The sequence below is a fragment of the Acomys russatus genome, chromosome 13 (assembly GCF_903995435.1).
Source record: "Acomys russatus chromosome 13, mAcoRus1.1, whole genome shotgun sequence".
Taxonomy (NCBI): Eukaryota; Metazoa; Chordata; class Mammalia; order Rodentia; family Muridae; genus Acomys; species Acomys russatus.
The window spans coordinates 18,490,923-18,517,434 of record NC_067149.1 but is presented as its reverse complement, the minus strand read 5'-3'; the positions used below and the strand labels follow the sequence as shown (position 1 = coordinate 18,517,434).

The window sequence follows — 26,512 nt, the reverse complement described above, 5'->3', positions numbered from 1 at the left end:
GTACCCATGTTGACAGGCTTCCCATGGAGTAGGGAGGGCCCTGATGACAGGTGGGCAAGTTTACCCCCTAAACTTTGGGTTGTGATGCAAGAGACCTGTGGAAAGGAGCCTTCTCAAGTAGGATTTATAACCCCCTTGTAGGGAGCAGCACCCAGGTAGATGGCACCACAGAGCCATCTAGATAGGACTCATGCCCATCTCAGGGCCCTCCCCAAATCCAAGACACCAAACAACTCAGATGGGACAGAACCAAACAGTATCCGAATAAGCACACACTCCAAAAGGCCCAAGAAAAATATAATTCTGAGTGACCCTGTATCCAGTCTTAACTAACAAATAAATATGTGCAAGCCAACCAACTGTCTCCTCTGAGAAGACCAAATCAGTCAGTGAAAACACACAAGGCCACATAGTATCTTCAACCTCAACCATAAAACAAGCCTATTATTGTTCCAGCCCTACCCATACAGAAGCTGACTGTAGAGACCGCTGACAAGTTACCTTTTACCATGAATCTGAAAACCAGAATTTAGAAAGATGACTTTAAAAGTCTGAACTCTTCATTCCCAAGTTATGAGCCACACTGTCAGTATAGGAAGAGGGTGTCCTCGAGTGACCACTGGTGGGCAGCAGGCCAGCCAATCACCTTTCAGACTAGCTGCCTGTCTGCCCTGCTAGAGCTCAGCCTGAATTTGGCTTCACCATGGCACACAGCACAGTATAATCAACACACCCACCACACCATCCCAGTAGGTGAGAAGCAGTCTGTCATATAAGCTCTCAGAAAAGAACCGAATTTCTAGATGTGTCAGGCAAAATGCTAACACACTACTGGCCCTGTCCAGACTTAGTACAGAGATGCACCTGAGCAGGGAGCCATGCTCTACCTACTTCCTTGCTCTTTCTGTAGCAAGTGCTACCCAGCTCAGGCCCAAGGGGACTGGGAAGAGCTGGAACGCACACGCATGAACACAGTGCCTACCTCACCAAGGGCAACCTGTGGAGGCAGTTTCATAAGGTACAGCCCAAACTGGCTCTTGCTACAACAGAATGAAAACACTTTCAATTTGTGTACCCCAAAGTCTCAAAGGGATCAGGTTGAACTGCTGAGCAGAAGTCAAGTGAGGTCTCCCTGTCCTCCTCACTGTCATCTGAGGTCTTGAAAATCAGCCTGGACCGCGGTCCTTGTTTGCTCCGGCTGCTGTCACTGAAGGTCCCGCAGGTTGATAGTGCTTCCTGGTAGCTGTGCAGTCTCCAGTCCAGCAGAACCTCCAGGTGCTGGAAGCACTTCCTGCAAAACCAAGTGGGAAAGTGAGGACAGGGTCGGGCAGGAAGAGAAGGGGAGGGCACAGCAGAAGCCCTGCCCACACCTTACATCCCTTCAAAGAACAAGGTGCAGATATGGTGGCACACACTTCTGACCCCAGAATGAGGAAGGCAGAGACAGGGAGATCTCTGTGAGTTCTAGGTCAGCCCAGCCAGGGCTACATAGTGGGATCCCATTTAAAAAACAAAACAAAACAAAACCAAAAACAACCTAGAGAACTAAAAACCATTACAATCTCCCAGATGTTTTTTTCTAGGCCCACTGATGGATCTACACATATTCAAGTACCCATGTACTTTTCTGTAAAGAACTGAGCTCAGTTCATATCTCACCTTCCCTCCCTCACTACCTTCTTGTTCTTTCACCCCTCCCCACCATGCTCCACCCCCCACCCCCTTTTCTTTAGGAAGCTTCTGAGGGCTTAGCACAGCAGAATAGACATTTCTGAGGTAGACTGGCAATCTGAAAAGTGATGTTCATTCCGACCTAGACCTGCAATGGTGGTTAACTATTCCCAGCTTGACCACTAACCCACATAGCTACTCATCTCTGGGTGCAGTTCATTTGTACAGAAATTAGAACTGGAGAGTGCAGTGGTCACAGGCACCCTAGATTTCATCTGGCCCTGCCGTATTGAGCAAGCCTTATTTGAAGGTGTGGCCCTGACAGCCTTTTCAAAAAAGTGCAAGGTGGCTGGCATGGCCACCAACCCAATGAGCCTCCAGGCAGGTTTGTGGCAGCTGCTAACCCAGGCCATCATCACCTGACATGGGAAACCTGGGATGAGCTCTACTGAGAAGAGCAAGACATGTAGGCATCCAGACCTGGAGGACGTAGACGGGCAGATCCACGGTGAAGTAGGGGTGGAAGGCAGAGCGCTGGGGGCTGAGGGCCAGTGGCAAGCCTCCTTCACCTGAGGGTTCATCCTGGGGAGGCAACACCAAGAACTATCACAAACTGGTAACCAGGAAGCAAGAGCACTGGTCCGCTATCTCTCTCTCACTTGGAGCCCAGCCCAAGGTTCAGTTCAGTCTGGAATCTGCTACTGCCTGTGTTTATTATTTCGACACTCAAAAGCTGTCCGTAGTTCCAACAGTATCTTTCCTGCTATGGTGTCCTAGATTCCACATGGATGTCACACAATACCTTCTCAAGCTAATGGGGAGGCCTCTCTGTTCCTGGCGTACCCATGGGCCAGGCAGAGACCTGAGAGCAGACAGCATCCTTAGATGAAGAGGCTGCCAGGTTCCTATAAGCCAATCAGGAAAGACTGGTTTTGCCTTCTCATGTGCATTCAGTTACAGCTGCCTACCACCCCCAAACCGAACACCTTGTACTATTGCATCCCATCTTTCCACTGCCCCAAAGACCTTCTGAGTGCTACCTTTTCCACTGAGTGACAACAAAACTGAAGCTGGGAGCTAAAGCCACTTGCCCAAGATAACACTAGCTGTCAAGGGACCCGGGAAAGAATACTATCTGGGTGCATGCTTTCCAGGACTCCTTTTCTGCCTATGGTGGCAGCTTTCCCTATAGTCTCTTCACCCTACACCCTTAGCCCTGCAGAAATCTCTGCAAGCTGACTTACACACTGTGACTGTCTTCCTTTGGGACAGGTCTCCCACTCCTTTTACTGCCTCTAGGAAGTCCTTTATCTCCCACAGTTCCAAGCTAATGTACCAGTCAAATCAGGAGGGAGGACCATGATTTTTCAGCTCATTTCTACACACAAGTCCAAATCCCTGCCCACCAAACTCTCACTCGTGTCTTTTTTGCTTTAGAACCCCTTTATTGCCTGCTTCCCAGGTCACCCTTTGCCACCTGTCCCCCATTTATCTGAGCCCTGCAAGCCTTCACAGCCGCCTTCTTCTTTCTTTCTTTTCTTCTTTCTTTTTCTTTTTTCTTTTTTTAAAGACAGGGTCTCTCTGTGTTAGCCTTGGCTGTCCTGGACTCGCTTTTTAGACCACAGAGAACTCACAGAGATCGGCCTGCCTCTGCCTCCCGAGTGCTGGGATTACAGGCGTGCGCCACGATGCCCGGCTTCTATTGCCCTCCCACTATTCCCTTCACAGGCCTCTCCCAGGTGCATCTTGCCTGTTTCTAAGTTCTCTGAAGTAACAGGAATAGCTCCACCCTCTCAGTCTCTGAAATCTAGGTTTGTACTGGCCTGCTAAAGTTTCATCTATAGCTTCAAGTGGTCTGCAACATGTAAGTGAGTGTGACCAGGCCAGAATACAGGCAGATTCCTCAAGTTCCAAACCCCTTCCTTCCCCATTCCACTTCCTCAGAGGTAAGCCTGGGAGTGTAGGTATGTATGGGGCTGCTGAGTGACTTGGCAGTAAGCACCCATAGATGGGCTGTCAGACGCAGGCCCACTGAGCCCCAAAGAGGTGGCTGAGCCTTATTTTTAGTGATCAGTAAGAAAGGAAGCAGAAAAATCAAAGAGGCTCCACCACTTTCACATGGAAGCCTGCATTAGCTACTGTGCAGGGAGTGGTGCCCTAAAGCATGGCCAGAGCAGTCTAAGGAGAGCTTATAGGAGGGTCTGGGTAGAGGTGAGGTGGGGCAGTGTGGACACCAGCAGCTGTGAGGCTTCTATACAGCCATTTGGGCAGTCTCAAATGCCTCCAACCTGCACAAGAAGGTCCCAGGCAGGCCTTGGCAGGCCAGAGGCATGTGCCATGTGCACCTCCAAGGGAGGTGGGGAAGATGGACCAGGTTGAGGGGACTAGACACAGGGTAACACAGTGTCACAAACCTGATACGTCAGTCCTAACAAAGGCAAGGGCTTGCACAGATGCAGTGAGACAGGCTGGGAAGAAGAGAGAGGCTGGGGTTATTAAGATGGCTGGGACAGGACATGACTAGGGGCAGTTTACTGAATGGGCAGTGGCCACCCCGCCACCATCCTGCCCCTGCAGACCTCAACATCCACATGGCTGGTTCCTACCTGCAGAACAGGGATCTGGACACAGTTCAGCCCAGCTGCAGGGGCTGGTGCTGGTAGGCCTCCATTGGGTACCATGAGGTTGCCACAAAAACAATTATGCTGGCCTGAGTGGACATGAGGAGGGTTAACCGCGCCACCTTTCATTTTTCCGTGAGCAGCCTCAGAGGCTCCTAGAACAAAGCAGATAAAAACAGCACATCTAAAGCATGCTTCACTGGCTGGGCTCTGGCCCTGACTGAGAACTCGTGAGGAAGAATCTTCATGGTTCCTGGTGACTTGAAAATTGTTCCAAAGGAATTTTCATAGGCAAGAACAGGAAAATAGACACACTCATGATATTTTAGTAGAAAGCTTACAAAACCCACTGTAAGTTCTTTTGTCTGACAGAACCAGTCTCAAGGTGCTTCTCTGAGAGCCAAGACCTGCCTCATCTCTAAAGTCCCACAGCTCCTGGTGGGCAGGAGACACAAACACACACAAAGGTGTGTCACAGGAGCTGGCTTTGCCACCCGAACCAGCCTTCTAGTCGCAGCAGGTTTCACTACCTTCCCTCTGCAAGGCCCATGGTAGCTATGGACCTGCTTACCTCACTCCTGAAGGTCATCAGCACCTTGTGATGTGGCATCCCAATGTGTTATGCTCATGTTTGACACCTCGGGGCCACAGGAACAAAGGTGTCCCTCTGCCTCTCCCAGCCCACAGCCTGCTTTCCCCCCAGATGGGTGGGGACTGAGAAACTTTTTTTTTATTATTATTAACTTACTTTATATTCCAATTGCAGCTTCCCTGCCTTCCTCTCCTCCCAGCACCCCATCCAACAACCCGTTCTCTCCTTCTCAGAAGAGAAAAGGGGAGGCCTCCTAAGGATATCAACCAGCCTTGGCATATTAAGTTGCAGTAAGACTAGGTGCATCTTCTCCTACTGAGGCTAGATAAGGCAGCTCAGCTTGGGGAAAGGCATCCAAAGGCAGGCAATGTAGTCAGAGACAGCCTCTGCTCCCGCTTGAGAAGTCCCGCATGAAGACCCAGAAGAACAACTATTGCATATGTACAGAGGGCCTGGGTCTGTCCCATGCGTGCTCTCTGGTTGATAGGAAGAATTTTTCTTTTAAGACTTTGTTTTATGTATATTAGTACTCTCTCTGCATGCACACCTGCATGCCAGAAGAGGTTGTAAGCCAGCATGTGATTGCTGGGAATGGAACTCAGGACCTCTGGAAGAACAGTGTTCTGAACCTCTGAGCTCTCTCTCCAGTCTGAAAAGGTGCTAATATTAGCCAGGTTGATGGGCAGGGTGAGAAGGACCTATGTTAGGAGCAGAGACTGAGCTCCCCTCACTGCAGGAGGAGGTGGTTCAATTTCAGCTCATCGGCTGGGGTCACTGTCCACAGTCCCTGATGGTCTGTACAGTTTTCCTGCCTAACTGCTACGTTCTCAGCAGACAGGGCTGGGGCTGGGCTATTACAAGACAGTACCCAGGACCAATCACAGCAAGAAGCTTCCTGTCACTTCTTGAACACTATTCCACTTAGCTCCAGAACTATACACATGTGAACTTTCATGCTTTTAAGTTTCTAATTAACCAAGTATGCTTCCTTGATATAAAAATATGAACATAGCTGAAATGTTATTTTTTGAAGTTTTTAGTCTAGCAGTTAAAATTGAGTCACTGTTGCAAACCAAATTACAAGATGGCAGATGTATCATCACCTGCAAGTGAGCTCCACTACGGATGATTTCACACACACACACACACACACACACACGGTCTTATTTATTATTATTGGTCTCAAATTGTGATTCTCCTGTTTCAGCTTCTTGAGTACTGGGATTACAGACATGCACCATCATGCCTGGCACAAACACATTAAAGATTCTGGTAGTTCTATTAAAAAGCCAAGTTGTACTGAAAACACAATTCAAAATGGCTGGGAATGACCTTTTCCTCCCTATATTTTTGCCCTGTCTGTATTTAATGATCACTAATGGAGAGAACAAACATGGTCAGCATACATATATGCTAATTTTTAAAATTTTTTTCGGGGGGGGGTGGTGGTTTGAGACAGGGTTTCTCTGTGTAGCCTTGGCTGTCCTAGACTCGCTTTGTAGACAAGGCTGGCCTTGAACTCACAGCGATCCACCTGCCTCTGCCTCCCAAGTGCTGGGATAAAGGCATGTGCCACCACGCCCGGCGTAATTTGAGATTTTTAAACTGAACAAAATATGCCAATCAATATGACTTGAGCGCTTCCTGCCAAAAATCCAGCAGTCCTTACCCTGCCTGGACTTGCCTCTAGTGACCCTGGGATGGTTCACTTTTGTTACTATAATTAACCCTCCCCCCCACTCACCCGCCCCAATCTTCCTCCTTTAAGAGAAAAGCCAAAGAGCTGCCTACTGGCCCATCACAGTCCTACTAGTTCTTACAGCCTCTTCAGACTCCTCATGCTTTGTGTTGAGGCCTGTGGGCTTTCCAAGTGTGACGAGGACACCATGGATAAACAGCCACCATGTCCCTTGCCACCAACCTCTGTAAACTTCCCACCAGAGTAAAAAACTGCCTTGATGTTGGTTCGATGTGTTTCCTAGACTTTGAGGGGACTATTCTTGGCAGCTCTTCAATAAAAATGGTGATGGCCATTATTTTTAGGGGGACTTCTTGGGTTCTCGGTTAAGGCCTGTAAGACTGAAGAAACAAACTGCTTGTTTGTAGAGACACCATGATGTTCCGATTTTTGATGTGGCCAGTTATACTGACAGGCTCTTAAATAACCAGGAGCATCTTGAAGCTCCAGGCAAGCCTCACTGGCTCCCCATAGTCCACCGGCTCTCCACTTTCACCTGAGGGAGGGCAGACTCAGCACTTGACCTATAGGTTCACAGAATCCTAGGGCCTTGGGCTCTAGACCTGGAGTTGATCCTCACTAGCTATCACTGCTCCATGTTTCAAGGTCGTCATCCAGAAATGGGGATAACAGGACCTTTGGGAGTTTTAGAGAGGAGTAGGGTTGGTAATAGACACAAGAGCTCAGAACCATGTCAGGTGCACAGAAGGCCTTAGAAATGACATCTCTTTCAGGCTTTAATATAAGGGAAACTTTATTTGTGTGCCAAATGTAACTATTTGAAATGTGTTCTGTGGCTAGTGATCTGTGTATGTCCTATTTCTCATTCAGGGATTTCCTCCATCTTCATCATGTGGCTCAATGGCACTTCCCCTAGAGCTCCCTACGACTTAGCTTGCAAACCTGTCATTAAAATGCAGTGGTAGCATTATAGGTACTTTGCACATCTATAAAGCCAGCATTTAAGAGACAGGATAGTTTGAGGCCAGCCTGGGCTACATAATGAGACCTTTATCAATCCACCCTCTCCACTGCTGCAGCAGTGTTGAGGAGACAACAAGGTGGACAAAGACAGAAGACTTGAAGAAGCTACAGCAGCTGAAGGTGGCACTGCAGGCAGCCACTTGAGCACACTGACAATAGTGACTGAGAAGCAAACATTCAGAATGACCAAAGTAGCAAGGATCTACCCCTACCAAAGAGAAGGGACCAGGAAAAATGTCAGCAGAGTCTCCACGAAGGACAGTACAAAGACACAAACAGACAAGGGAATTAGAGCCTGCCATACGGAAGCAACCTGCTTAGTTCCCACCCATCTCAGCCTCATCTCTGTAATCTCAGGGTCGGGTTCCACGTGCACCTTTCATTCTGTGCTCAACTGTTGTATAAGAATTCCTGCAGAAACAGCATACCCATCCTAGGAAGCCAGGTGGTCTCATGCAGAAGGGGGCTATGAGGTGAGATATCAGATGGTGCACACCAATTACACCTGCCTTTGGAATGAGTTGGCAAGGGGCACTCTGGCTCTATCAGTCATCTCCCTGATAATGTGTGTGGCAAAGATAGTGCTGTTTTCAGGTTAAGGTTGGGGACCAGCCATCAAGGGCTGCTTTCAGTCTCAATCACCAAGAGCATGGAGGGGAGACAAAAGCAAAGTGGGCTTGTGGAGGACAAACTGGGGGGCGCGGACTGGTCCAGCAGGGAAGCAATCTTACGAAGAAGAAAGACACAAACATAAAGAGAAAGGAAGTTGACGTGGAAATCAACAGACCTACTAGGCTGAAGGAGAGTGTTGAGGCTGGGACTTTGGACTCACCTCCAGTATTGTGGCAGAGAGTTCAAGAGTTTGGTGCTACTCTTTCCCTGCCTGAGGTGATGATCTATGATTCCACTCGCCAAAGCTGTGCTCAGGAGACTGAAAGAGCCCACCCAAGGTCCTTCACAGTTAGGGTCCTGTAGAGAGTAGACATGAAACAGCCCTTAAAGGCCATTTCATGAAGGAGCTTCACCACCCTTGGACACAGAGAGGATGAGGTACAGCTGCAGCAGAGTCACCCGAGCTAATGGAAAGACCATGTGGTAACAGTAAAGTCTACACTCTGCTATTCCCCCAAAGACACCTCCTTTATAGGCCTGCATGCTCTAGGTGTGTAAGGGGCCCGTAAGATGAGACAAAGCTCTCATGACCAACTAACATTCCCATGCAATCCAACCCACCTAGTGCTTTGTACTTAAATTTCTAGAGAATTGTGTGGATGTTACTAAATTCTCTCCTAGAAAGAGAAGTGACAGTAGTGTGACTCCTTTAAGGAGCCCTGTTTTCATTCATGATGGCAGCGAAAGGAAAAGAGGGAGGAAACCTGTAGGACACAGGCCCAAAGATACTTGTTTGAAGGTGAAAAAATAATGAAGATGAGATCACTGACTCAAGTCTTAATTTAGCCAGTAACTCACTAGAACATTTCAGTGACATGCACATGTGGCACATAGCTCTCTGGCTACAAGCTCGGTTTTGCTGGGATAGTAGGTCACCCCAGGGCTACCAAAGCTATAGAGTGAAAAGTATATGCCCACCCTGGCCTCCTCCTCTTGCCTCTCTGGGAAGGGAATCACAAATCTCCTTGTACTAGTGATACCAGAGAGCCTGGGAAAGCCTCACAAATCACCTGGGAAGAAGGGCTACTCTACTGTTCACTATTTTAATGTAGCAGTTTTGAATTATGGGCTTGTTTTTTGGTTTTTTGTGACAGAGTTTCTCTGTGTAGCCCTGTCTGTCCTAGAACTCACTTTATAGACAAGGCTGGCCTTGAACTCAGTAATCCACCTGCCTCTGCCTTAATTTTAGTTTTTAAAATTACAAAATTGATGTATACCCAAGTACAAAAGTAGAAATGACCACAGTAAAACATTCAATCTTCACACCCAGAAAATAAGACTATCCAGCTTGGGCATGTCTTACCACTTCTGCTTCTGTGTAAGTATATACACAAATGTGTCTACCCATATATCTATTGTTTCTTAAAGACTGACTTACTAAAACATGTAGAGTGTGAGCTTTGTTGACAGACATTTGAGTTATAAACATTCTCTTGTCAACAGTTCTGACAGAACAGTAGCTGGCAAACAGTCCCTTTATATGGATTCCTGGTATTTCCATAAGTTACATGGTAAGGTACAGCTGCAAGTGTCATTACCCAGCTTTGTTTTCCTCTGGGAATCATCACTTAATGATCCTGTAGATACACCAGGCCATCTCTAAGAGGGCCTCCCTGAATGCAGTCCTCTGTAAACACTTGCTCACGATGCTGCTTATCTGCCTCTCCACCTTCAGCATTCTCATCAGATGTGGTTTCTGGTCAAATCTGCTGACATGTGCTTCCTTGGACCATCTGCCATTCTTCAGCACATATGTAATATGAAGAACAGCCTCCCTGCCTAGCCTGTCTAAGTGACTGTGGGGACCAAACATGTCCTCCTGTTACAGCAGGTAGAGCAGATTGGCAAGTGCTTCCTGTCATTACAGCTTTTCAAAAGCACTTTAAATCCACAACAGGCAGCACTCAGTTGTTGGAAGTACAAAGGGTCACCTCTGCCCTGGCTGTTTCTGTGTCCTGTGTTCTGGTGTGTGACTCTGCCCTTGATACACCAGCATTCTTTCCCTGCTGGGCTGTTGTGGCAGATATGTGACAGGCCTGTAGACAAGCCAGTGTAGTCTCTAGGCAGTTCCCTTGTTTTCTTGAGAATTCTCACCTGGTGGTTTTCTGTCCTCAAGTCTTCTTGAACTTTCAAGCTTTTGAAACAGTGTCACTATCCTGTGGGCAGAGTATGAAGCCTGTAACCCTCCTTTTCTTCACACTCATTTCTGGGGGCTCCTATTTCAAAACAGGCCCCAAATCCCTCCTACTTTTTGGCCACCATTGACCCCAGCCACTCTCATATAAGCTGGATGGCCAGAAGTCTCTGGCCATTCTGCTTCCTCCCATGCATGCCTTCTGTCAGTTTATCTTCAAAAGAGCAGGTGAAATGATTCTTCAAGATATCATGTCCTTTTTCTAAAGCCTCTGTTTTCCCTTCTCAGTGAAGACCAGAGGTTTGACCATGGCTTACAAGGCCTCAACAGCTCGGCCACCTTAGTGTTTCAGCTTTCCCTCTGCCTTACTACCCTCTAGTAAGGTCAGCCTGATTTTTCTTTGGACAAGACAACCACACTGCAGCCTCAGGGCTTTCGCCGAATGTCTGCCACCTGTTTTCATCCCGGTGCTACCTTCCTGTCTCCTTGATTGAGAACTGCAGCCCTTGTCAGATCCCTTCGTAGTTCTAGCTTCATTAATTTCACCATCTGCCTTATGCAGTCTTTATTTACTGGGTACTTCCATTCCACTCACAGACTGTCCAGCTTTCCCTGGTGTATGGAGGAAGAGGCTCTGCCACCAAAGGGCAACCCAACTCTGCCTGTCAGCTAACTGTTGTCTTCTCCATGTAGCACAATGCCTGCCTGCTTATGAAATTTCCTTCTGCGGGGCTGCTGAACTCTGCAATCACACTTCCTCAGTGTCCACTGCTGCCCTGTGGAGAACTCCAGATGGCAGACATTTCTTTTTTAACTGGACACTAAATCTAACTTTTACTAATTTTCTTTTAAGCTGAATCTCTTGGGTTTTCCCAACCAACAGTGAAGCCATCTATAGATTATCATACCTCCTCCAAAGAATCCACCTTAGTTCTAGTTTTCCTTTATTTCCAAGGCAAGACCCTCCAGAAAAACATGAACACCTATGGCAAGAATAGGAACACGAGTGACTCCTAAATGACCTGGGCCCACCAATAGAATGCCCTTGGAGCACAGCACCGAGTGGGTGTTGGCTGCTAGCCTCAAACTCACTAGGGAGCTGAGGACAACTTTGAAGCTCTGATCCACTTCTTGAGTACTGGGATGACAGGTGTGTGACACAACACTCAGCAGAAATCATTATGAAATTTCTACTTTCATCAGTGATGCCTATTAATTTTTAAAGAAATCCAACTTAAGATCTGTTGAGGCTGGAGAGATGGCTGTAGCAAGGAGTGCTTGCTATATAGCACTCAGGTCTGAATTTATATCTCCAGAGCCAACATCAACAAGCTGGGCATGGCTAAGCATTCCTGTGACTCTAGAAATGGCAGGAGGGGATGGCACAGAAACAGGATTGCTGGACTAGCTGTAAGACAGAGGGCAGGCTCCATGTTCAGTAAGAAGCCTTGTCTGACCGGAATAAGGAAGTGATTAAATGTGGGACAGCTGATGTTCTCTCCTTTGGCCTCTGCACACAAATAACAGGGCTCTTCACTGGCCTCATTACAATGAACTCATTAACAGATCCAGCACTAGGTAGTTTCCAAGCTGTTTGGTCTGAATACAGTAAATTCAAGATGCTGCTGCTGCTGCTTACGATATCATATCTATTATTTTTCAGGAAGCTTTTTTGTCTATTCTTTGTGATTGGCAGCACTTATTGCCCATTTTCCAGGTAGAAAAAGTGTACATCCATTGCATAATAGACTGATGCACACACTCTTCACATTACAGTGTTCACATTTGTCTTTCAGAATGATGTGCTGTTGCAAGTACATGTATTACTGCAGTGTGTGTATGTGTGTACTTCTGTTTCCACTGACGGTGCAATTTCCTATTGCTGTTTTTTCTTGGTTCAATCAAGTGCCTCAGGAGAAATGGAAACAAATGACCTGGAGGGCTGAGTGCATTTAAGAATATATTTTCTTCCAAAAGGAACAGGTGGTTACACAGGCCTGGTTGTGATGTGCTTCTTTTCCACCTTGTGCTTCCTTTTCTTAAGAGGCAGCAGCTTGTGCACACATCTGTACCTATGTTTCAGCCACATCCTTGGTTCATACACATAAGTCATTATCAGCTTATGCTCTAAGTGCCCTATGGCTATTGTCTCATTTCATCTTCACAAGAGACACAAGCAAATGTTCAAGAGCTCAGACTAGGATTTCTGTGGCTATCATTTTCTGCTGCAATTAGGCTTGTTTTTCTTTCTCTTCTTCTTCTGCTACCCAGCTGCTCAGTGACTTTATTTTGGTTTCCAAGTGAATTTTATTTTGAAATTATACAAATGGTTGAAAAAGTTCTGCCAAGACTTTCTCCCTATGAAGATGTTAGTTTCAATTTTTCTCACTTCTTGTCTTATTTATATAAACATTGGGAATAGAATCTAGTAAATTAACTTTATTAATCCCATGACTAAACATTCTTCACAGTTTCACTATTTCTGCTCAGTCTGCAAACAAACTGAGTAATTTTCAATACTGTTAGGCCTTTCCTTATTCTCTCCTCTAGGCTTCTACCAGGTCTCACTTTGTGTCACTTGGGATTCTAAGATTTCAGGATAAATGTTCTTTAGCTCTGCTGTGGGCCACACATGGACAACAACCAAAGAGGGATGAGCTTTGCTGTCTCCATTCTTCTCCTTGCACTTTGTCTTCTCATTCAACATTACTCCTGCTTTGGGGTTTGGTTTCTGAGTCACTGCTCGGCTTCCCATATATTTCCCTAAGGGTGTGCTCTGCTCAGATGTATTCAGTCTTTGTCTCCTGGCAATGCACTTAAAGGTTGTTTATGTTTTTACAGTGACACAGATGCCCTGGGTTTTGGTCACATGTACCTTGTTGCTTACTGTTCCTTCTAATGAGCACCATGGCTGCTTTCTCTGCCCTTAGAGCCACGGCTCACTGGTAAAGAACCTGCTTGATATGTGCAAGGACCTAAGTTTAATTTCTAATAATGACCTTTCCTCTCCAGAGATATTCTTACATTGAGAAAAAATTATTACTATTATTATTATTTTGGTTTTTTGAGACAGGGTTTCTCTGTGTAGCACTGGCTTTCCTGGAACTCACTCTGTAGACCAGGCTGGCCTCAAACTCAGGGACCCACCTGCCTCTGCCCCACAGAGTGCTAGGATTACAAGTATGTGCTACCATGCCCGGCTGAGAAAAAGTTCTTATATTGTCAATTCTGTTGGAAGCAGCTTAGTGCCTGAGCTGAAGATGACAGCAGTGTTTTTGTATATCTACTCTCAACAGCAGCACAGTGGGAGCAGCCGAGGATTTCAGACCACACATTTTCAGAGAATATGCATAGTGTGGGCCTAACATTTACAGCAATGATGTAAATGTTTGCTGAAGACTAGATTCTGTAAAGGTGTAGTTACATTGCGACTTCTGTGCTCAGACTTAAATAATCTGCAATCACAATGTCAAAATGAAGATAATTCAGAAACCTAAATTTCCCTCTCAGACTTGGTGCCAAAATAGCAGCACAACCCAAATTGGTGTGAAGCCACTTAGTCTAAGCTGATCCCACATAGAGGAATGTTTCCCTGATAAGTATGAAACCAGTAACAAGGGGTGTAAAATACTGTGTGTACATTCCTTCCAAAAACTCTTAACATTTTGCATAAAGAACACCGCTCAGACTGATATTTACAAACATGTCTTAGCACTGGCCACTAGTGCATTAGAGTTCACCAGCAGACAGCACAGCCTTGGACCCACATCCGAATTGTAAATATGTCTCCAGTAAAGGAACCATGGCTCGCCGGAGAAGTGGTTGACTGCAGCCTAGGGTGAGTATAGGACAAGTTAAGCCTGGTCAGGCCTGAAAATAAAGAAAATGCTCATAAGACAGTGCAGGATAAGCGTGTGTTTTAAGGGTACAAGACTCCACTTGCAGGAACTCCCAGTGTAGACTCAGAGCAACAGAATCAATGCTAGTCATACTATGACCCGACACTGAGACTAAGCTAAGGCACAGTTCTCTGAGTCTATGCTGAGAGTGAAGGAGCATGCCTGGTGAGAGGGAGAGCTGAGAAGGGAGAAAAACTCTAATTTATAAACACCTACAGGAGATATAAATCACCTGTAGAACACCAGGGTCATACTATCAGTCAAAACTCACCATCTAGGGTTAAATCTGTGGAAAACATAACGAGAAACAGGATATCTACAGTGTGTGGTGCACGCTTTTAATGCCAGTACTCAGGAGGCAGAGATAGGTAGATCTCTGTGAGTTCAAGGCCAGCCTGGTCTACAGAGAGAGAGAGAGAGTTCCAGGCCAGCCAGGGATACAAAGAGAAACCCTGTATAGAAAAAACAACCCACTCACCCTGCAAAAGCACTAGTTGCTCTTGCAGAGAACCAAAGTTTGATTCCCAGTACCCACATGGTAACGCATAACCACCTGTAACTTTACTTCCACCTTTTGGCCTTTGAAGGTACCAGGCACAGGCATGGCACATGAACAACATACATACAAGAACCCATACACATAAATAAAGTTAAAAACAAAAAATTAATGTTCTTGTTTCCCTGGGATCCTTAAGCCACTTCAGAGAGCCAATGCTAACAATGTACAGTGCAGTTCTAGTCATATGCTACCAGCCCTACCTCTGGAGGGGATGGGTCTCCATAATTGAGTCCCAACAAGCACTGCAGATAGCATGCTTTGGGTGAGCTTTCCTGGCCACCAAGGTTGAGAAAAGTCCACACTATCTTCACCACATGGGACCCCTCATGGATCCTGCTCTTGGTCTGACCCTATCCTTTCAGTGCACAACAATGACTGAGCACAAGAGCTTTCAGTGGGCTGTGAGCCCCAAAGAATGACTGAAGCTAAGGGTATACTTGGCACAGAATTGCAAAATATCTATATCAAGCCAAATGTTTACAATTACAAGGAAAAAATAGGATGTTTACAGAAGGCAGAAACCTGGCTAACAATCCATGTCAATACACTTGTGACCAGCACAATGCACAAGGAGGGCACATTACTTCCAGCTCTAACAGACCTGAACCTCAGTCTAATCAAAAGGAAGCTTCAAGCACAGGGAGAGAGTCTGCAAAGCACGGAACCATATTCTTTGGAAGCATCCTGATAGGCAGGAGAGGGCTGAGGCCCTGCCATGTCTGGAAGACCTGACAAGAGCCCAGGTGGGAGCCTGGTTCAGCCCCTGCAGAGAAGGGTCTAGGTGAACACCTGCTAAGAGTGAACAGACTCGCTAGGGCTATGAAGAAGCAGCTGCAAGGAGTGGCCAGGCAATAAGTGACTAAGGGTACGATCGATATTCATGGTACACAGCCACCCAAGGCAGAGAGGGTCTGTAAGTCTGAAGTTATAGTATATGGTTGGCTCCAAAGGCTATTTAAAGGTGGGGACTCTACATGGAATCCCTCTGGGCTGGTCATAGGATTTCAAGAGTGCTTTCCAAGAAAATAGGCAGGTGGAAAAAGGTAGTCCTTCACCATGACAAGGACATTTTCTTTCTTCTTATCCACAAAATCCATTTAACTTGTAGAAGTTATGATTCTATTTCCTTTCAAAGTCTATAAAACATTTAAAATAAGTACATGAAATTTGATTGCCACAGAAGGCCAGAAACTTGATGCAGACTTAAGCACCCTGACTTTCTGCTACCAGGGTGAAAGACTGAGACACTACTCTTCAGACAAGTTTCCTAGCTAATAAGAGAAAGGTAGAACCATTTATTATCACCTTCTCTGCAGACCCTGGGGATCTAATGGCACTATGTCCTAGTCACAAACAACAGCACGACATCAGAGTTTTACCAACTCTCCCTTCTTCAGAAGAATCAATCAGATCAAGTCTCCAGATGTAATAGCTAATGTAGGGAAACACACAATGAAGGAAGTGCTCAACTACATCAGTGAGGCAAGCTGCAATAGCCACCACAGCACATGGGACAAAGAACCCAGACAATGCTCTACCAAACAGGGGAGGGAGTGCAGGGGGGGGGGGGGGGGGTGGTGGAGGTCTCTAAAGCAGAAGGGAGGCTGCCAGGAGTAGTCTCTGACGACTTTGTAGATTCTGATGCCAACAGGTGTCAGCAGCATGTATAGCATTTTAGACAACTGAAAACTTCAACATTTACCAAACACTAACATCAAGAAAAAAATGTTAGTTTTAAAAGAAGTGAAATATGTGTCTGACTTTTAAAGTATCTTTAATTTTAAAAATGTCATACTGCCCAAGAAGAGACTTGATACCCTATGAGCATATACAGGGGGAGAAGGTCCCCCTCAGTCACAGTCATAGGGGAGGAGAGTAAGGGGAAAATGGGAGGGAGGCAGAAATGGGAGAATACAAGAGATGGGATAACAGTTGAGATGTAATGTGAATAAATTAATAAAATATATTTTTAAAAAATGTCGTACTGCTAATACTGCCCAATGTGGTGAGTACAATAAACTCAGTACCTGAGATCTGAAGTATTCCGTTTCCTCCAGCACCACAATTACTACTGGGCTCAATAAAGGCATCTGGCTTCTTCATGAATTTGGCTTACAGGTAGTAAATTTTTTTCTATAGACCTCCACTTCCCCTTTCTTTCATTTTCCCTCCAAGTTTTACACTTGGATGTTTCAGCCACAAAACTGGCCTTTCTAAGTTACAAGTGACACTGACAGGCACACAGGGAAACATCTGCTTAAAGAAAAACATTATTTTAAATATGGAGCTATGACAGTAAGAATAGAAAGACAAAATTACACCAAAGAAAGTTTAAGTAAACGTAAAGATGAATGATGCCTGTGAACACTGAAGAGTTCTGCTGATATTAAACAGGATTTGCCAGTCTCCTCTCAGCACTGCACCTTCAATCCCATGTACAGAAGGGGCAGCATGTGAGACCACAGACTTAATTGGCCCATGTGATGCTGTTCTATTTTGTTTTGTCATTCAAGTGAGCCAGTGTTCTTAAAGGTTAAGGCTGATTCAACCAGAGACTGCTGTACATAGGCTGCCTTCACACAGCTGTTGTAGAGACAATGGCCGTGGGTTTCCACCACAAGATCAAGCCTAACCCAGCATCGAGCCACCCTTCGGCTTTCCTGACACCTGGTCCTCTCGGCACATTTACTTAGTAGCCCTCCAGAACTGACACTGTTTGAACCCTTGATTTTCTCAGCGCCTCCTTAGTCCTGCCAAGCATGTTCAGACATGCTGGTGATTTTGTTGCTACCTGGTTTCCAAGTTCACATAAAGCTAAGGAATTGATAAAAGAGCATTTTGAACATAGAAGACAAAGAACACAGAAACAACTGTTCTGTGTGCTTCCTCTGCCTGTGACTGTGACACAAGAGACCTTAGCCCCTTGCCCACCAGCACTGCAGCACACTCGGCCTCACCTTCATCGCTCCCAGTTCCTTTCTGCTTTTTTTTCTTGACTAGTTGAATGGCTCGGTAATCAGTTCTTGCTGAGCCCCCACTTTCCTGGGACCAAAGAAAAGTGTGTCAGTTGCTTAATCTAAACAGCAGAGGAAAGGTAGCAAGGGGACTAGAAAACCATCCTAAGGCTGCCTCAGGCATGTACCAGAGCTCCAGGAATCAGTCTCCAGCAAAGGCACTCAAGAAACCACATGCTCAATAGTTAGCACAGGGAAATGCACATCATCTGGAGAAATGAAGTTCATTCCTCCAAGGTCTAAATGCATTAAAATGTTTTAGAGAGGCCATTAAGAGCTACACACTGCCCTGCTCTGTAATCACCAAGTCTTCTTGATATGCCAGGGTTATATCCCAGCAGCCCTGGGCAGTGCTGGCAGCAGATATCACACTGTCAAATGCCAATATAGAAAGTGTCACTGAACTCAGCAAACTTATTGAGGTGCCAGAGAAACAGCATTCAAATAGGAAATTAAAAATTTTGTGAACACTTACTAAGATAAAGTTTCATTTTTAAATCTACAAGGAGTAAAGAAAACCAGTCCTGTACAGCTCACAGGATACTGAAACCCATTCATGACACCATTTCCACTCAGAGAAGCAAGGGAGCCCAATGCCACATAGCTAGCAAGAGAACAAACAAGGACAGTTCAAATTCTGCTGGCTCTTCCGCCTCTACCCACAGCTAGTCTCTGAGACCCAGAGAGGCATGGAGTGCCAAGGACAGGCTTCCCACTTGCTCTGGCCTGTGGTTACCTCCAGTCCCTGTCTAGTCACCTGTTGCTCTTAGCAACTGCTGTGGTGGCCTAAGCAGAGGCTGGCAAGTGCATCTCTGACACCAACAAGGCAGCCACTAGAAATGAAGAGACAGACTGTGCTGCTCTCATACCAAGAGAAATGCAAGTCGGCTCCAGTAGGTTGGTTACTAGGTACCCTCACATTTGATCCCAATTCACAATTTAGTATTTTATGCTATGGTAAGGTGGATATATGAATCTTAACATGATAAATGTCAAAACAAAATTCAACCAGCATTACAAAGAAACCTATATGATCATTTCCATTGTAAACTGAGGAAAGTCAGACTCTCTCTAGAAATCTTTGTTACTTTAAATTAGATTATATTAAAGGTATAATTGATATAAATATAGAATACAATAACTGCCCAGCCTCAAAATTGAAGTGTTATAATCCTTCAAGAATGAAGGCTCAGGGATCATGATTTAATTCTAATAAAAATATCCTGACGTAGCTCTCAAGTTCCCAGTGAACTGTTAAGACGATTGATGCCGGCATTGCTCTTCCAGGACTTGTCACTATGTGAAAAGCACGAAGGAATATTTCAATAGTAGGAAATGCCTCAAGTTTTCTCAAGAGAACTGTATAAAATCGCAGAACTCAAAAGAACCTTAGAAACCATGTAGCCAAGCCTCCTTACTTTAGAAATAACTGAGGATTTGGGACTAAGATAGGTTACTGTAAAATGTCAATTCCAGACTCAAGGTCAAAGTCAGGCTTCTAGACCATTGCCCAGGCTCCATTGTCCTTCTGCACACCTGAAAGAACCATCTGCATAGACAGGATTCATCCCAAACATGATCCAAGTGCATTAGGGGAGTGAGCTAGTGGTGGTGATGGAATAGAGTGCTTCATACCAAGTAGAAACTGCCGGTGCCAGCACTGGGCTCTGAGTCTTTTTGAGTCCCTGGCCTCTCTGAAGAGCTGGACAGCATAGACTGGGATGGCCCGAGGCTTTCTTCCTGCCCTTGGACCATATCTGGGACAGAAGGCAAGTCTTGTTCCACCTTTATTGGAACCAGCAGATCTGGGACATTGGCAGTTTCTTGTGTGGTGCCTGAAGAAGTTGGTGTGCTGTCTGGTGCTGTCAAGTGATTGCTGGGGGTCAAAGCTGGCAGGTCTTGACCCAAGTTCCTCACAGGCAGAGCCACCAGACAGCCTACTGCTCCTGTGCTCATGGCCTGTGAATCATCTGCACCAAAGCTGCCTGGCTGGAGAACTGTGGCTGATGTCCCAAGAACAAGAGGACTGTCCAAACTTGAAGGCATATCACTGTGGGCCACCAGAACCAGGGGGTCCATTGGCCCTAAGGAATTAGTAGTAGTAGGGAGATTCCCTCCCAGAGAAGAGCTCACAGAGGTGACATCAATGGTGAGGATTCCAGAGTTCAGGGCATCATCTGACCCAGATGCTGAACTGCCGCTGTTAGCAGGTGTGTCAGAGAAAAGTGCTGCTAAATCTATGTTGGTGAGCTCACTTTGGCCCGGGCTACTCAGTTCACTGCTGGGTGTGAGAGAACTTGGAGCTTCCAGCTGAGGTACAAGATCTGCAAAAGCAAAGGATAGTCCAGTTACTATCTTGCCAAACTGAGAAATCTTCTTTCTGCTTTGGGATGCTAGCAGCCACCCTTTGAAGCAACACTGACTACCCTTTCAGTAGACCTTGTCACCAGGGTAAAGACTGGACCTACTATTGATACACAGTGAATAGCAGATACCAAAGGAAGGGCTCGCCTGACAACAAGTACTTCAGCTAATATTTTAAATCCTCCAGCTGTCTTTGTGCTTCAAAGCCTGTCCTTCCACTTATACTGGAGTGGCTAGCCAAAAGGCTTCAATCCATCCCACAGCATGACGCCTCCATAAGTCAGCTCTAAGATTAACTCTGGCTCTGGGGTATTTTTGCAATTAGCCTCAGTCATCTCAGGTCTTATTAAACTCTGCCCTGTTCTACATCTACTGTCAGATTGGTTTGAGTCATCTGTGGTTAATCAGGAGTAAAACTGGCTGTCTGGGTTGGGTTGAAAGCTCCAGGGTTAGGCAGACTCATGGAGCTCACATCAGGCCCTCTCATGCCCTCACTGCAGCTTCTGAACTGCCCCAGTGCCTGAAGCAGAGGGAAGGGCTCTCAGTTCTGTTTCCTGTCCATCCTGTCCATCTGTCCTGTCCAACTGTTTGCTGACCACAAATGCATACTTTCCAAGCATGAAGACCAGGTCAGAGTGCATACTGCATATTTTTGGGAGGGTGGGGGAAGGGGCTCGAGACAGTATTCTCTGTGTAGCCCTAGAGCTGTCCTTGAATTTGCTCTGTATACTAGGCTGGCCTCTGCCTCCCAAGTGCTGGGATTAAAGGCATGGACCACCACCACCAGGCTACATAATGCATTTTAAACTCACACTTACAAAAGACATCTAGTCTAGATGTGAGAACAAAAATCAAAGTCAGAATCTATCTTTAGTTGCCATATCACAAAGTTTCTTCAATAGTCTCTCAGTACCAATACAACATTCTGAAGAAATGGAAGTCATTTTTTCTAGAAAGGGAAACAGAAAACCTGTTACTTCTCAAAATTAAAAACAAATAAACATATATCTTGATGATTCTGGTCTTTGTGGAGAGTGATTCTGGTGGAACAAAGATACCAACTCACTAAAAACAAATCTCCCACTAAACATTTTATTAGTTCCATAAATGTCAACCAGAGAATCGGTATGAATGGGTACACAGGAGAAAATCACTAACTAAGCACAAGTGCATAATGGTTAGGACTGTGGTTTTGGGAGGCAAATAGATCCTAGTAAAGACCCTGGCTTGAGCACTTTGTCTTGGTGCCACCTTGGCCAGTCTTTCTGCATCAGCAGGACCACTTTGAGGTGAGCTAAAACACAACCTAGCAGTCATAGGCAGCCCTCTCCTGACAATGGGCAGGATGAACGGAACATGAGTCAGCCAATGTGTATCATAAGCTGGCCTGCTAAGGGGGCCTCTCACTCACACAGAGTTTAAGGAAAACTCCTGTGAAGTAACTTGATTAGCCAGCTTAGGGGAAGGGAGATGCAGCTTGAGAGGCAATATCAGGCATGGCCTGTGTGGTCACATAGCTCCAGTTCAGAGCTCAAGAGGGACAGTGGCTGAGAGCCTCTGGGAAGAAAAATGACACCCTTTGTCAGGAAGTGTACAAGACACACTCTGCTTGTCCTCAAGGAACTCAACAGACTAGCAGGAGGGCAACTGCTTTTATGGTGCAGAATTGCAACTGCTGTGGCAAGAAGTCACAGTGCCTGAATTCCAAAGGAGAGACTAAATAGCCACCTCTCCCAAGAGAAGAACACAAACCTTCACTAGCTCCAGCTGCTCAGGCCCTGCAACAGGTCCTTTAACCAAGAGTGACTCATAATATCGCCTTCCTAGTTTTCAAAGCTCAGGGAAACAGGGCTCAAAGATTGCCTGCTCAGATCCCAACTGGGAAAAGGCTAAACAGTACTGCCTGCTTCACACACTGCAGGGAGGGGAAACGATAAGCAACATACATGGCCTCCACCAAGTTACCTTACCAGGAGCAGAACCCACCAGAAAGAACTGTCTCTGTGAATGCACTAGAGAGAGGCAGCAGTGGTGTCACACTTACATTCTTGATGTCTTGCCTATGACTGTAGACCTAGAGGGGCTGGTTTCTAAGTGCTGTACCACAGATGCTGAATGTCAGGTCCTACATGCTCAGCATCCTCCCCTCAGCATGCCTTTGACCACTATCATGGTGCCTCTCTCATACCCCAGCCCATTCTGGAGACACAACTCTGCTCTGGGTTTGGAGGGCTTCCTGTTCACCTGTAGAACAGAGTCATCTGTGTAGGATCCACTGTCTCCTAAGACCAGGAGGAAGAGACAGGCTTCAGTGCTCAGAAACGATGGACATGACAAGACAGACTCAGAGAATGCACATACAGGGCAAAGGGCCCAGCTGCAGACAGGCTTAGAGCACATTTGAAGGGGAGAACTTTACATGCTTGGGCAAAATGGGGACCAAGGGGCTGTGGTAAGATAAGGGTAGCAGGAGGGGAGAAAACCCAAAGGTCTCAGGGCTGTGTGGTAACCCACAGGCCTAACTTCATAGTTTATACATGACTGAGAGGTGGGGGGGGGGGGCGCAGGGGGCACCACTCATATTCTCTCACGCTCAAGCATATACTTCTTTGCAACTCACAGGTGTCACAATCACTGACCTTGGCGCCGGCTGTGTTGCCGCACCATGTGCGCCTTCATACTGTGCTTGGAGGTGAAGAGTCGGTTGCAGCTGGACACTGGGCAGCGGCTTTTTGGAGCGCCCACATCCTGTAGATGTTTCTTAGAATGAATGTACAAACTACTGCGAGCTGAGAACCTGGCACAGCACCCTGGAACACAGAGGGAACCAGAGTTATACCCAAGGACAATCAAGGATACTTCCTAACAACATCAGAAATGACACTGGACTAGTAAGACCATTCAGAAGGAAGGTGTTTGCCACCCAAGTCTAGTGACCTGAGTTTGATTTCTGGAACACACATAAAGGTCGAAGAAAGGAAACAACTGTACAAAGTTGCCCACTGACCTCCATGTATGCACTGCAACTCATTGTGCCACATGCAGCCCCCACCCCACCATAGCAATTAAGAATCATGTGCTGAGTAGTTTTATGTCAACTTGATCCAAGCTAGAATAATCTGAGAGGAATGAACCTCATGAGGAAACACTCCCATAAGATCAGGTTATAGGCAAGCCTGTAGGGCATTTTCTTAATTAGTGATATGTGGGAGGGCCCAGTGCATTATGGGTGGTATCACTTTGGGTTGGTGGTCCTGGGTTCTATAAGAAAGCAGGTTGAGCAAGCCACAAGGAGCAAGCCAATAAGCAGCACCCTCCATGGACTCTTTGTCAGCTCCTGCCTCCAGGTTCCCTCCTGATTTGCTCTCCTTCAGTAGATTGTAATCCAAGCCAAATAAATCCTTTCACCCCAAGGTGCTTTGGTCATGGTGTTTCATCACAGCAATAGTAACCCTAACTAAGACAGAATTAAGTCAGTGGAAACTATAATCCAATCCACTCAGGATGACAAAGGGCTCAGGTCCTTCAAGAATGAAGGTATGGGTCACTTCTTAAGGAAACAAAACAAAACATTAAAAAACAAAACAAAACAAAAAAAACAAGACCTGCTGAGGGTGGTGGAAATACAGAATGGGTAGTAGAGGAAGGTAGTTATAAATACCAGCTAAGGCCACATGACCAGTCACAAAACTGAGGATAACTGGCATGTATTTCTGTCACATTTTTGTTAAGAATGTATTTGTAAAGATATTTGTGTTCTTTCCTAGATGTCTATATTATGCTGTGTAACACCAATTGAGATTATCAGTGACTATCACATGTAAATTATGAGCTAATAAAAAGAATGGCCTTCAAGGGACACTACCTATTGTAAGATATATATTGTACTTGCAACTGTAGTGGGATAGTGGTGTCATGGTAGGAGTATTTATAACCTGGTTATTAGTTTCATTTGGTAATAAAACATGGCATAAGGAGATAGGACTGTATGTCAAGCTAAGAAGGAGTGAATTTGTGATGTCTACTCTTAGTTGTCACCTTGGTTACATCTAAAATTAACTGTGACCTTGATTAGATCATTTGAGATCAGAAGACCCAACCTAAATTTAGGCCACACCTTCTGGAAGCAGCCTATATAAAAGGCCATGGAAGCTGAAAGCTTTTGTTTTTTGCCTGCTTGCCCTCACTCTCACTGTCAAGTTTATCTATCCTGATAAACTTGAATATAAACTGATAATACCTGAAGGTATTCCTTCACTGGCATTAGATCCTATTTCTTAAAAATTCCAATGTATACTGAAGACTAGCTGAGACATTCAGCCTTGTGGGTTGAACAATTGGGTCCTTGGACTTTCCCTTAGGAGACAGCTGCTGTTGGACTAGCTGGACCACAGCCTGTGAGCCACTCTAATAAACCCTCCTTTAATATATTTATAGATTAATTGAAGCTGTTCTGTTCCTCTAGAGAACTTAACTAATACAAATCATGACACTATGTTCCCAAGCACTGGCACTGATGAGTGACATATACCAAATGCCCTAGGAGGAGCACAAGGGATAAAGGAAAAACTATAAAGGAATATGCAGACCATGAGGTAGTCAGTCTGAGACATACCACCTGATCAAGCTCCCTCTGCCTGTTTGCTCTACCCACTACTCAGAGTTAAGTGGAAACAACTACTCTAGTCAAAGTTCAGCTGCAAAAATGTATACCGATCACCTCTATTAAGCTATTTAAAAAAATGTATGATCCTACAGCACTAAGGATTAGTGGTCAGCACAAGGCCAAAGACAAGCCTGCCCACTTCACCTCTGTGTAGCCCGGAAACTGAGCAAATGTCTTTAGGTCACAGAGAAGTGGAGCCAGAGTTGGCATTCCCCTTATACACTGAGCTGGCTCACAGTCAGATCTGGATTCTAGTGCTAGAGGGAACACACATTTACAGTCACCTTCCTTCATCCGTGACTGCCGTCATTTAGTGCTCTGTCCTTCACAGACCCAGGAAGGGGAGGTATAGTTCTTTAGTTCAGGGGCTTGTGAGTTGTCTGAGTCAGAACAAAACCAATGCTGGAATAAAGAATGCTGTAGAAAAAGATTAAGGCACAAGTGCCTGAGCAAGGGGCAGTGGGGGAATTGCCCCTGGTGAGTGGTGTGGCCAGGCCTTGGAGCAGATGGGTGTCAGGGCCCAGGGAGCTGCCCGGCTAAGGCTGTCTGCACTACAACCCTTGTCTGCTCCATGGCCACAGATAAGCTGACCTTTTGCAGAACAGCTCTTCCTTGTCTGTAAAATGAGGTGCATGGAGGGCAAGATAAGGAACAGACTCAAACCTTATCTAGAAACACGTTTAAGGACCATTTGAGAATGAAGTTAAATGCCAAGCCACACAGAGACAGCCAGGGCCCTTCCTCATATGGCCCTATTTGTCCTTAAATAGCCCAACTGCAGGTTCCATGCACTGGCACTGCCTACCATCCTGAGGATGTGCCCCATGTCATTCTCAACACTTAATTCAGTAAGAAGGAGGTCTGGAGTCTTTGTGCCAGGCTCCACTGCCTTGTGCAGACTTTGACCAAGCCCTGTCACACATCTCTCTGCTGAGACTCATTATCTTTTTTAATTAAATTTTTTTTGTTTTTTACATATATATACTTATATTATTATACATATATACAATAAACTCCCTACAGCAAGAAGAACCATGAAACAATCAGTAATTATATAAATGTTACATTCATAGTGTTTTGGCTATTTGTATTTGGCAGCCTTGAAGAAAGAGAGAACGACACCCAATTTCCTTGAAGGGGGGTTAGGTAGGTTTTTGGTTGCTCTCTTGGGCAAAAGATGTTTATTTTCAATGAGAGTTGGTTATAAGTTATTATTGGTCTTAAAGAGAAAACAAGGTTGGATTCAGGGATGTCTCTTTTCCTTTATCTTCCATTCTTAGGTTTGGAGATAGGGGTTGAAAAGAAAGAAGGGGGAATATAGAAATATATAGGGAGGATAGGATAAAAAGTGGATTAGTGAATCTATGCCTCAACTTAATGCCTTAATTGTTACTCACAAGGTTATTTTTAATTCACTGATATAGAATTTTGTATATAGATGCACAATAAGTTTAATTTTAGATACATTGGTATAGAATTCAAATGTAAGACTCTTCTTCACGCACTATATTTCTACTCTAATGTGCGGTACTGTACCCATACAACTCATTATAATACAAGGTTTACTTCCAACTTTGAGACTCATTATTTTAATGGCT

At 45.5% G+C, this 26,512-nt stretch overlaps 1 protein-coding gene across 3 annotated transcripts in view; it reads right to left on the bottom strand.

Moving 5' to 3' along the window:
* Positions 1-895: 895 nt before the first annotated feature.
* Positions 896-26,512, bottom strand: part of Zxdc (ZXD family zinc finger C) — a 32,378-nt gene continuing 6,761 nt past the window's right edge. The window contains exons 5-11 of one of the 3 annotated variants that reach the window (XM_051154900.1): positions 22,888-23,058; positions 19,520-20,208; positions 17,828-17,912; positions 4,278-4,447; positions 4,086-4,139; positions 2,152-2,253; positions 896-1,291 (exon numbers count right to left, since the gene is read on the bottom strand). In XM_051154900.1, the coding sequence (XP_051010857.1) occupies positions 1,205-1,291; positions 2,152-2,253; positions 4,086-4,139; positions 4,278-4,447; positions 17,828-17,912; positions 19,520-20,208; positions 22,888-23,058 (1,358 nt within the window). In that variant the 3' untranslated portion in view covers positions 896-1,204. Of the gene's footprint in view, positions 1,292-2,151; positions 2,254-4,085; positions 4,140-4,277; positions 4,448-17,827; positions 17,913-19,420; positions 20,209-22,887; positions 23,059-26,512 lie in introns of those variants that run through there. The other 2 variants (XM_051154901.1, XR_007831612.1) reach the window with 2 other exon arrangements.